This window comes from Myxine glutinosa, chromosome 1, assembly GCF_964187855.1.
Source record: "Myxine glutinosa chromosome 1, kmMyxGlut1.1, whole genome shotgun sequence".
Lineage (NCBI taxonomy): Eukaryota > Metazoa > Chordata > Myxini > Myxiniformes > Myxinidae > Myxine > Myxine glutinosa.
In genome coordinates this window covers 64,108,697-64,121,196 of record NC_136261.1, presented here as the reverse complement: position 1 = coordinate 64,121,196, position 12,500 = coordinate 64,108,697, and the positions used below count along the sequence as shown (strand labels likewise).

The following is a 12,500-nucleotide window of genomic DNA, read 5'->3' as shown; positions in this document are numbered from 1 at the left end:
ATAGTCATTAAAGACCATTTTGACGATTTGGCTGCATTCATCCACACTGCAAAATCCATAATTAAAACGCCTGAACAATTTGACCTGAATAAGTCACAATACCACAGGTTAAGAAAATTCATCACACGTGCAGGTGTAGAGTGTTCCCAGCCACAGGCTGATTTCATCAATACAGGATGAAAACTATAAAACTCGCAACCTTAAATATTAACGGTGGTGGTGCTAGACACCTCCGCCAGGTTCAAGTAAAAAACATATTTCAACGGAAAAAGGTGGATGTGATCTTACTTCAAGAAACTCACATCACACCAAATGTGGAACATAACTGGCATCAACTTTTTAAGAGCCAATGCTATTTCAGCAATTTATCAGCTTCATCTGCTGGAATCGGCTTCTTGCTGAAGCCAGGCCTCGTGTGTGAGTCATGCCATTTTCAGGAGGTAATAAATGGTCGGCTTAGCTCTCTCAAACTAGTAAGCCATAACTTCCATTACACCATTTTTAATGTGTATGCGCCAAGTGATAGCGTAGAGCGTAAGTCCTTCTTCACCGCAATGATAAATCACTTAAGATCAGTTGATTTTGATCATTGTGTGTGTGTCGGAGGTGATTTCAATTGCACCTTCGACCCATCGGTTGACAGAAATTCTGCCGAACCCCATCCTGAGTCCCATGTACACTTATCCAATTTTTTTAGCACAATGGGCCTCGTTGATGTTTGGCGGTTGCACCACCCAAGCACATCCCAGTACACCTGGTGTCGATGCGCCAATAGTCGAGTATCCTTGGCAAGGCTTGACAGATGGTACATCAACGTACCCTTTAAAAATACTGCGGTTTCTTCAAATATATTTCCTTCCGTGTTTTCAGACCATCATATGGTAACCCTAAACCTTTCCTTTCCTCAACCCGCAAGTAGGAGCGCTTATTGGAAGTTTAATGTTAGACTTCTAGAAGATGGTATGTTTAAGGAAGCCTTTCGTGTTTTCTGGGCAAGTCTAGTAGCAAAGAAATCTTCCTTTTCTTCATCCAGCATATGGTGGGATAACATGAAATCTCAAATTCGGGTGTTTTGTCAATGTTTCCAATCACACAGCACAAACGACAAGCACATTACAATGGCCCGGTTGGAATTGGATATTCTACATTTGGAGAATAAATTGGCTCATGAAAACAATGACGCCAATTACCGGTTATTGCTTGTAAAGAAAGCTCTTTTAAGGGAGTTAGTTCAAGAGAAAGCAGCCGGAACATTAATTAGACTTAGAATACAGAATGTAAAGTTATCAGACACCCCAAACAAGTCTTTCTTTCATTTAGAATCCTTAAGCAAGCCATCACGGCTAATCTCTTCTGTTTTGGACTCAAGAGGCAACGTTGTTGTCAACGAGGATGATGTTAGAATAAACATTATTGAATTCTTTACAAAACTTTTTGAGGAGCAGACTGTTTGTAATGATACAATGATGGATTTAACCTCTCACCTCCCCTCCCTAACTGAGGCTCAACGGTTGGAGCTTGACCTACCAATCACCCTCCTTGAGCTAACCTGTGCTCTTGCTGCCATGGATTCAGGGAAAGCTCCGGGTATTGACGGTCTACCTCCCGAATTCTTTCTGACATTTTGGGACCTTTTAGGCCCTGAGTTGCTGAATGTTTTGGACACTTCTATACAGACTGGTATAATGCCGCTGAGTCTAAGAAGAGCCGTAGTGTGCTTGCTCCCGAAAACTGAAGATCCCCGACTTTTGGTGAACTGGCGACCGATCTCCCTGCTGTGCACGGACTACAAGCTTTTTTCAAAAGTACTGGCTAATCGACTAAAAAAGGTTATCGGTGATCTAGTACTGCCAGAACAGAGTTACTGTGTTCCTGGAAGATCCATCCATGATAATATTTCTTTAATCAGAGATCTCATTGATGGTAACCGTGTTAAAGAGGACTTTGGAATGATGTCGCTTGATCTTGAAAAGGCATTTGACAGTATCGACCATAAGTTTATGCATCATGTGTTACAGGCATGCGGCCTCGGAGCAAACTTTCGTTCCTACATTTCCTTGCTATACACGGATGTATTTAGTTTAATTAAGATTAATAATGTGCTGGCTCCCCCCATCAAGGTTCGGAGAGGGGTCCGGCAAGGGTGCTCAGTCTCTGGTTTATTGTTTGCTCTTTCCTTAGAGCCTCTTCTCAATCTACTGAGAGAAGATTTCTGGAATAGCACTCACTCCCATGAGTGCACCGCTAACCCTATGTGCTTATGCGGATGACGTCTGCATCTTTGTAAAAGATAAGGATGATATCGATATCGTTGTTGAGTGCCTGTCAAAGTTTCACGCTGCCTCCTCTTTAAAAATCAATTGGAACAAGAGCAAGACGTTATGGATACCCTCCCTTTATCGCAACCTTCTTCAGCCTGTACCACAGCCGCCCCCATCCCTCCCCGCAGGGTTGCTGTGGGGAAGTGAGGGAATTAAGTACTTGGGCATATTCCTTGGTTCCCCACAGTATGCTCAAAGAAATTGGGACGGAGTAATTGAGCAAGTGGGAGAAAGATTGAACCGATGGAAAAGGGTTTTACCTCATTTGTCCTTCAAGGGCCGTGTGCTAGTGATCAACAACTTAGTTGCCACAATGTTGTGGCATAGGTTCATCTGCCTGCAACCGCCGGAGGCCCTACTCAAAGCACTCCAGGGCAAACTGGTGGACTTCTTCTGGGGAGGCTACCACTGGCTACGACCCGATGTGATATGTCGCCCCTCGGCTGAGGGTGGCCACAACCTCGTCGACATCAAAGCCCGCCTAATGGCCTTCCGGCTGCGGTCCATTCAACGTCTCCTCTACATGGAACATCTGCCAGGCCGGCTCCCTGCACGCCTTGTACTGCAGCGAGCGGGTAGGCTCGGGTACGGGTTTGAACTCTTTCAAATGAACCTCCAGCATGTCGACATATCGGTTCTCCCTGCTTTTTACCAAAGCCTCTTAAATGCCTGGCAGAGCCTTTCTGTGAGTCGTCAGGCGGACACATATGTAACGAAAATGCTGGCACACGAGCCTTTGTTCTATAACCCTCTCTTTCCCGACATTCCAAAGAGTCGAGATTTTTGCCAACACTTTATAGCAGCTGGTATTGTGAAGGTGCGGCATCTCCGACATGACTCAGGGTATGGTTGGAAATCCGTAAGTGAAATCGCCGACCTGACAGGGATTTGGTCCCATAGGATGATTGCAAAAATTTTGAGGAAAATGATTCAGTTGGGACGGCAACTTGGCCTAACTTGGACTCGAGGTACAGAAGAAGATCCAAATGAGCCGACAGTGCCTAAATTAATTGTTGAACCCATTCAAAACGATTTGCCCCCTGTTAGCGATGGGTCAAAGCTTTTCCAGACAATGGACAGCAAGGGCATCTACAAGATGTGCCTCAAGCTGTTAAATGGGAACCCGTCGCTAAATGGAGTTACCCGATGGAAAGGATTGTTACCCGGAGGACCCCCCTCCGAACCTATCTGGGAAGCCATGTACAGTGAGCCCACATCCAAAAGAACAGGTGATCTCCAGTGGCGTTTGGCCCACTGGATTGTTCCCTCCAACATGTTTATTAGACATTTTTCTCCTGTATCTGTTTGTTGTCCCTTCTGTGCAGTCAATGAAGATTTGTTTCATGCATTCATAGACTGTGTACGATTATTTCCTTTGTTTCATTGGTTGAATTATATTGCACACAAAATGCATATTACTTTTTCTTTGAGAAATTTCATCTTTTGTTTTGCCCCTAAACAAGATCCTGTATCTAAACTGTTTAGTTTCCTAATAGCAACTGCGAAACTTGCTGTTTATTTAACAAGAAAAGATAAACTATCTGGCAAACCGACAGAGCACTGCAATATCATGTTGTCTTTTAATGCATTGGTCTCAGCAAGATTGAAACTTGAGTTTACCTTTTCCAACGTGACCGGAAATCTTCAAAACTTTATTGATACTTGGTGTGTCGGTGGTTTTTGTGGAGTTGAAGAAAACGAATTGAAAATACTGTTATGAGATACTGATTATGTTTCTTATTTGATGATCATTTGGTGGTTCTTCTTTTTGTTGGCAGTATTGATTTGATTGTAAAACACGTATATTGTTACTTTTTATATTTTTATAATAAAAAGACTCAAAAGTCAAAGTCTCTCTCTCTCTCTCTCTCTCTCTCTCTCTCTCTCTCTCTCTCATTCCCCTCTCCCTCTTTTGTTTGATAACAGCAAAGTACTTTTTATGCACACACCACATGTAATGCCACGATCACTGTGGGTTGTATAATCATGCTCATATAGGATTAAGGACGAATGTGCTCCCTGCATCCCCACACAGCTACGGGTACTTTGGGAAAGAGAAACTGCAAGCCGTGAAGTTGCTGGTGTGTGTCGTTGATGGTTGTCTAACAAATGGGAAGGTGTACAAATCCTCCTCTGGACAGCAGTTCACCTCATACAACATCCGTGACTCAACTGCAGTGAAACTGCTGAAGGATAAAGGCACCGAGGTACTGTTCCTGCAATAAATTTTGGAAGACAGGTTTTGTAAAACTTTTGGAAGAAAAAAAAAATCAACACGAGGTTTCGTAGAACTAATAAATCAGCATCTGATGGCTATTGTCCTATGATCTCATCCGCAGGTGTACTTTGTGAACAATACCAAGTCAGACTGCCACAGGTTACATGCAGAGGAATTGGGCTGTCACATTGAGCAGGGCTGTGAGAACAAGGTGGCCAAACTCCAGGAGTGGCGTGATCAGTTGCACCTAACATGGAAAGAGGTCGCGTACTATGGTAAGCGTACGTTTGTGGAAGCATGCCTCCGCCGATGTATCGAGCTTCAGGAGGTGGTTCATATGATCGGAATGTGGGAGCTGTGCTCGCACGATAAAGCCAGGCAAAATGGACGACACAGGAACGAAGTTTCACCGAGCTATTTATTTAGCTCAAAACCAAAGAACTCAAAAGCACACTGAATCCGCCCCTCGAACGGGCGGCAATTTATAACGCAAACTGAACACACAAAAGCCACGCCTCTCAGGCGGGGCGTGGTATGCAAAATAGGTAAGTCACGCCTCTCGACGGGGCGTGGTATGCAAGGCGAGTGTTCGCCCGAGAGGGCAAGTCTGGACACGCCCGGGCGAGTCCGGACACGTGACCGCTCGCCGGTTGCGTCATCGGCCGGTGCACGGTAATTGTGTCATGCATCCGGTAACCGCTACATGCGGCCCCCAGAATTAACCTGCACCGGGAGAGTCGGTTTGAGGGGGGTCCTGATGACCCGGCCGAAACGACCCCTGGCGATTCGTGTGGGGGTGGTCGGCGGCGTGGCGGTGGATGGTCGGGCGGGGGGCTTGGTTGACGGGGGACGACCCCATCGTGGAGGAAGGGCCAACCGTGGAGGTTGGTCGAGGTCCAAATGGGCCGGCTTGAGGCGGTCCACGGAGATGCGGTCTGGCTTGCCACCGATGTCGACGATGAATGACTTGTCGTCCCTCTGCAGGACCCGGAAAGGCCCATCATACGGTGGCCGGAGCGGTCCCCGGTGTGCAACGTGCCGGATAAAAACGTACTCCGCAGTGCGAAGTGCTGGGGGACGTGGGGTTTGGGGCAGCTGTGGTGGGACGTGGGCACGGGGGCAAATCTCCTGGAGGTCCGAGCGTTGGCGAGCCGCGGACCAGGGGTCGGTGGCGTCAGGGATGAATTCGCCTGGCACGCGCAGTGGCTGGCCGTAGACCAGCTCGGCGGTGGAAGCTTGGAGGTCCTCTTTAGGGGCCGTTCGGAGGCCCAATAGGACCCACGGGAGCCTGTCGGCCCAACCGTCGTCCTGGAGGCTGGCTCTGAGAGCGGCCTTCATCGAGCGGTGGAACCGCTCGCACAAGCCATTGGCTTGGGGGTGGTAGGCCGTGGTGCGGTGAAGCTTGACCCCCAAGGCCTGGGCGACCGCGCCCCAAAGCTTGGAGGTGAATTGCGGGCCTCTGTCGGAGGACAAGTCCGAGGGCGCGCTGAAACGGGCAATCCAAGTGCCAATGAAGGCCTGCGCCACGTCGGCGGATGTTGTTGATGCCAGTGGGACAGCCTCCGGCCACCTGGTGGTCCTGTCCACCATCGTGAGGAGGTGGGTGAAGCCCCGCGAGGAGGGACGGGGTCCCACCAGGTCCACATTGACGTGGTCGAAGCGCCGCGCGGGCACGTCGAATGGTGCCAACGGGGCCTGGGTGTGCCGGTGGACCTTCACGCGCTGGCAGGCGACACAGGCATTGGCCCAGTCGCGGACGTCCTTACGGAGCCCGTGCCAGACGAACTTTGCTGCCACAAGCTTCTGTGATGCTTTCCGACCCGGGTGGGAAAGGCCGTGGAGGGCGTCAACAATGTGCCGCTGCCATCCGGTGAGCACGATGGGGCGAGGTTGGCCCAGGGAAATGTCGCACAGGAGAACCGTGCCTGTGTCCTCGAAGGGGATGTCGGCCAACCGCAGGCCTGTGTCCGCTGTCCGGAGGGCTTGCACTGTGGGGTCGGCGGTTTGGTCGGCCGCCATGCGGGCGAAGTCCACACCCAGGTGGACAGCGTTCGCGCTGGACCGGGAGAGGCAATCGGCCACAGCGTTGTCCTTGCCCGCAACGTGCCGGATGTCCGTCGTAAATTCGGACACGGCGGAGAGGTGGCGCTGCTGGCGGGCCGACAACGGCTCCGTAACCTTGGCCATGGCGAAGACCAGGGGTTTGTGGTCCACAAACGCGGTGAACGGGCGGCCCTCCAAAAGGTGGCGAACGGCCAGGTAAAGGCCGAGGAGCTCGCGGTCGAAAGCGCTATACATGCGCTCGTTAGGTCGAAGCTGCCGGCTGAAGAAGGCGAGCGGTTGCCAAGCTCCGTTCACCCACTGTTCATGCACGGCGCCCACCACGTAGTCGGAAGCGTCCGTGGTGAGGGCAATGGGTGCATCGAGCGCCGGGTGCGCCAGCATGGTCGCGTTGGCGAGGGCCAGCTTAGCGCCTGTGAACGCCGCGTCCATCTCTGTGGTCCAGGCGACGTTGTGCTTGGCCGGCTTGCCCCGGAGGACTTCGTACAGGGGGCGCATGAGTTGGGCGGCGCGAGGCACGAACCGGTGGGAAAAATTTACCATCCCCAAAAATTCCTGTAGGGCCTTGATGGAGCGGGGGCGCGGGAAACTTGTGACTGCCTCCACCTTGGTAGGCAGCGGGACGGCCCCGCGCTTCGTGATGCGGTGCCCCAGGAAGTCGACGGCCGTTACGCCAAACTGGCATTTCGCCGGGTTGATGAGGCCGTGCTGGCCGAGGCGCTCGAAAAGCGTGCGCAGGTGGACGAGGTGCTCTGCCCGGGAAGTGCTGGCGATGACAATGTCATCCAGGTAGACGAACAGAAAGGTGAGATCGCGCAGCACACTGTCCATCAGCCGCTGGAAGGCCTGGGCCGCGTTCTTAAGGCCGAACGGCATTCGGAGGAACTCGAAGAGGCCAAAAAGTGTAATTACAGCCGTCTTCGGAACGTCGGCCGGCCAGACAGGTACCTGGTGGTAGCCCCGAATAAGGTCGACCTTGGAGAAGATCACCCGCCCCGCCAAACGGGCGGAAAAGTCCTGTATATGTGGTATCGGGTACCGGACGGGGTGGTGGCGTCATTGAGGCGGTGGTAATCGCCGCATGGTCGCCAGCCGCCACCCGGTTTGAGCACGATGTGCAGGGGCGAGGCCCACGCGCTGTTCGAGCGCCGCACAATGCCAAACCGCTCCAGCGCGTCGAATTCCGCCTTCGCCACGGCGAGTTTGGCCTGGTCGAGGCGGCGAGCCCTGGCGTAGACTGGTGGACCTGTGGTCGGGATGTGGTGTTCGACGCCATACTTGACGGCGACGGCCGAAAACGTCAGCTGCGTGAGGGTGGAAAACTCGGCGAGTAGGCGGGTGAAATCGTCCACGGCCGGGAGCGCAGCGCGCAGGCTAGCTTGGTCGGAGCAGAGCCGCTCAATGAGCAAGCGAGCGAGCTGAAGGTCTCCGTGTTGATGAGCCGACGCCGTTTGACGTCGACCAAAAGCCCATGCGCACAAAGAAAATCGGCACCCAGCAAGGCCATGGGCACGTTCGCCGTGATGAAGTCCCACCTGAAGCGCTAGCCCCCGAAGCAGAATGCGACGCTGCGCGAACCGAAGGTGCGGATGGAGGAGCCGTTTGCAGCGACCAGGGCGGGCTGCATAGCGCGGCCTGTTTGTCCTGCACCGAGGCGGGTATCACGCTCAGCTGAGCGCCGGTGTCACACAAAAGACGCCGCCCGGACTCCGTGTCCGTGATAAACAGAAGGCTGCCTGAATGGCCGACGCTCACGGTGAGCGCCGGCCTGGTCGTTTTCCGACCCGCCAAAAGTGCACGTTGGGCGGCACGTTCTGGCCTTTTGCCCGAACCTGGCGTGGTAATAGCACATGGTCCGCTCTGGTGGAGGATCCGGCAGTCGCGTCAGGTTCGGTCGACGGGGCGTCGCGGCGGCTGCAGCCGTCAGTGGCACGGACTCGGCCGGTGGAGGTGCCGGTCATGGCGCGGCCGTTGCCTCAGTCGGCCCAGGGTCGCAGGCAGCCGCTCCGACGTGTCGCCTGGCCGCGAAAAATTTATCGGCCTCCTTGGCCAGTGCGCGAGGGTCCGTGATGGGCGAGTTAGCCAAAGCTAATCGTACCTGCCCGGGTAGCCGCTGGAGGAACAGCTCGAGGAAGAGGAAGTCCGGGCTGTGGTCACCGAGAAGAGCAAGCATGTGGTCCATGCTTTCGGACGGACGGGCCTCGCCCAGCTCCGGGAGGTGTAGTAGTTGTCATGCGCGTTCGGTCTCCGTGAGTCCAAGCGCACCGAGGAGTAGGCCTTTGAGCGTGCCGTATTTGTCGGCGTCCGGCGGGTGCTGTAGGAAGCTCAGGACCCAGGACCCAGGCCGCGGCGGAGGCGTTGAGCGCAGAGACCACGTGGTGGTAGCGCGTCGTGTCCTCCGTAATCTTTCGTAGGGCGAATTGAGACGCCGCTTGAGCAAACCAAACGGCCGCGTGAGGTTCCCAAAAGCCCGGGAGCTTCAAAGCTACAGCTGACTCCATCACCGTGTTTGTAGAAAGGGGTCGCCAATTGTGGGAGCTGTGCTCGCACGATAAGGCCAGACAAAATGGACGACACAGGAACGAAGTTTCACCAAGCTATTTATTTAGCTCAAAACCAAAGAACTCAAAAGCACACTGAATCCGCCCCTCGAACGGGCGGCAATTTATAACGCAAACTGAACACACAAAAGCCACGCCTCTCAGGCGGGGCATGGTATGCAAAATAGGTAAGTCACGCCTCTCGACGGGGCGTGGTATGCAAGGTGAGTGTTCGCCCGAGAGGGCAAGTCTGGACACGCCCGGGCGAGTCCGGACACGTGACCACTCGCCGGTTGCGTCATCGGCCGGTGCACGGTAATTGTGTCATGCTTCCAGTAACCGCTACAGGAAGATGATTCTTAGCTCTTCAGTGCAATAAGTTATCAGTACTCACTGTTTCATCATCTTGATTTGTGCACTCGTCAAAATCTATCAAATGTTAACTAAATATTGGTAAAGTATTTCTAAAATGCTCACAGATTTTACATTTGTATATTTATTTGTACAATATGTAAATATTGTAAATAAACTGAAACGTCTTTTTCACGTGATCAGGGGAATAATATGGCTGGGGAAGTGAGGTAGAGTGAATAGGTTGGAGAGGTTGCTTGTTCCAACAACGTGCATTGTTGATGTGTTGTGCAGACTGATTAAAGATTAAATTTCATTTGACAACTGATTAAAATGGGCACGGATTCAGGACATGAAAATTGGGGAGGGAAAGGGCATGTGCGTGCATGCATGCACGGTTTCTGATATATTTACTATATTAATATATTATATAAAATATCAATATAGAAATATTTTAAACTAATGTCAATGGTTGCTAGGAGACAAGGCAGCATGTTTAAAAAAAAAACCAAAAAAAAAACGTTATAAGTATCTTTTTGAATATTTGAATAACAGTTTGATGTAGAACGATGTAGAACGATTGAGTAGTGAGGTTGCATTGCCAGGTTAACCAGACGGTCTGCACAGAACTGAGGTTGTGGATACACCGATGTGGACCCATGGTTGAGGTTGTGGACGCCTAGTTTGGAGAGGTTCTGTCTTTAAAGGGTTGAAACCTTTGAGGAGCAGAGCCAGGCTGATCATTCTACATCAATAATTACTGGACCTTCTTGAGAAAGTTGGAGGGGGGGGGGGGGGGCTTAAAAGAACAGTAACAGTTTCCTTAACAAAAACAGACGCGGCATTAAATTGAAAAAAAAATCCAGAAAAAGAACCAATTGGGATTAGTACACAAGGTAAGGGCTGACCAATCCTGCCACTCCCCCCATCACTTTTGTGTTCCCCATGTGTTTAATAAATACCTAGCCTCGAATATAGGCCTCTTACTTGTCTTGTATATGATAATTAAAGTAAAAATGGGGGGTGGGAGGGGACTACTCCCTCCAAATGACCTTTGTTAGCCCTCCGAAGTAAACGTATAACGGTATTTTACACAGAGCAATGAGTGCAGCTGTGCAGGTGGAATGATGTCACACAATCAAAGACTACGACACCATTGTTATGATTTTGTAACTGAGCCTCATGCGCGATCGAAAGGTGTAGTTGGTCGCACTTCCATATAAATCATCAATCTTCCAATCTGTGTTTATAACTCCAGGTTGGGATGAGACCGACGTCGAGTGCTTGAAGATGGTCGGTGTGAGAGGCGTGCCCTCCAACGCATGCTCACTCGCTCTCAAAAGCGCAAACTACGTCTGCAAGCTGAGTGGGGGGGAAGGCGCCGTACGGGAGTTTGCCGAGCACCTGTTCCTACTGGCATCCAAGGTGGAGAGCATTACAAATCGACAACTGTAGCCTCTCCTTCTATCCAGGAGCTGTGTCACATTTGGTGCAATTATTTGCCTTTGCTTTTAATAAACCAAAGTGTTCTGATTATTATCGATATCCTGCTGTGATTACATCAAATGTTATTTTGTTGTTTGCCAATGATGTGTGACATTCATTCAACTCCCAAAATTTACCTCCCACCCTCCTCTTCTTGTTCTCCTTGATGATAATAATCACTGCGTGTACAAAAATTGTGGTGCGGGTGACTTGGGGGGTGGTGAATTGTGGTGGGGGGTTGTGAATCAAGATTATCAGATGGAAGGCACAGTTCCTGAACTTTGGGGCGAATTACATTGCAATATATTTCTGGTTGAGGATCCGATTTTGGTCTCCTGTCGCTGAAGGGATGATATGTGCAAATAGTTGGATAGGATAACCATTTGGGTAGTCAATTCCATGGATTGGATTTACGGAAGGAATGTTAAACCAGATCCTCACATTCCTTCATTTTTGAAAAAGTTTTATATATACATATATATAAATATATATATATATATATATATATATATATATATATATATATATATATATATATATATATATATATATATATATATATATATATATATATATATATATATATATACATATATATATATATACATATATATGTAAAATAAAATTGTTCATGGTTTCTTTGGGTTGCTAAATCTAAAGGTGGTTATATATGGTTTCTTTGGGTTGCTGTTTTGATCGACAATGTATTCACAGTTTGTGTATTCATAGAATACATATATTCATAGTTTTCACTTGAATCTGTCAGCTTTGTTCTGTCTAGGTGATGTAATAAATAAAAGTCCATTGTTGAACCGATTTATTGAGTTTTGTTTACTTGTTATCCTCGCAAGAGAACAGGGTATTGCATTTGGGTCCGTTTGTTTGTTTGTTTGTCCCTGTCCGCACAGAACGAGTATGCTTTTCTCTGTAACCTTTGGTCTCATTGCCAAGAAATTATCACCATAGGAGTGCCTCCTCCTGTATATATTTTTTTATTGATAATTATGACGTCACAGGTCACGTGATACAGGCACCATCTTGGAAAAACCGAAAAACTTTTCACCTCTATATCTCCGAAAAACCGCTCCATGGGAAAAAATGAAATATGGCTCATTGTCAAGTACTCCTCATAGGGAACCTTCGATAGACAAATAGAACACTTAATCCGATAAGATCCATGTCATCAATAAACCACACAAACACATCAGCTAATAAACACCACACAAACTACAAACATCCTGGTGAGGGTCTGCAATCTCTGATTGCTCTTTCTTATTGAGACCTATTACAAGCTGGTAGGCTGGCTTGGAGGTACGCACACTCGATCTGTCTTACCTGGGTTTGAATCCAGACCCAGCTGTAAACGATCAGCCTGGTATTTCGCATGAAAGACCTTCATAAATTAATTTTGTGTACAGCACATGGCTGCTCGTTTGCATTATTACCGGTGGTGTGGCTTTGCCACTGTTGCAGTGCCCCCTGTAGGTCAGAGCATCAATTTTGAATTTGGACATTGTGCCAGGG

At 49.6% G+C, this 12,500-nt stretch overlaps 1 protein-coding gene across 1 annotated transcript; it reads left to right on the top strand.

Annotated features, from left to right (window-relative positions):
- Positions 1–4,356: 4,356 nt before the first annotated feature.
- On the top strand, positions 4,357–11,792 carry LOC144890753 (N-acylneuraminate cytidylyltransferase-like; the record flags this gene model as incomplete). Its single annotated transcript, XM_078772562.1, is given in 3 exon segments — positions 4,357–4,528; positions 4,661–4,814; positions 10,750–11,792. Coding segments are annotated over 3 exon segments (523 nt in total), but the record flags the coding sequence as incomplete, so codon positions are not given.
- Positions 11,793–12,500: the final 708 nt, after the last annotated feature.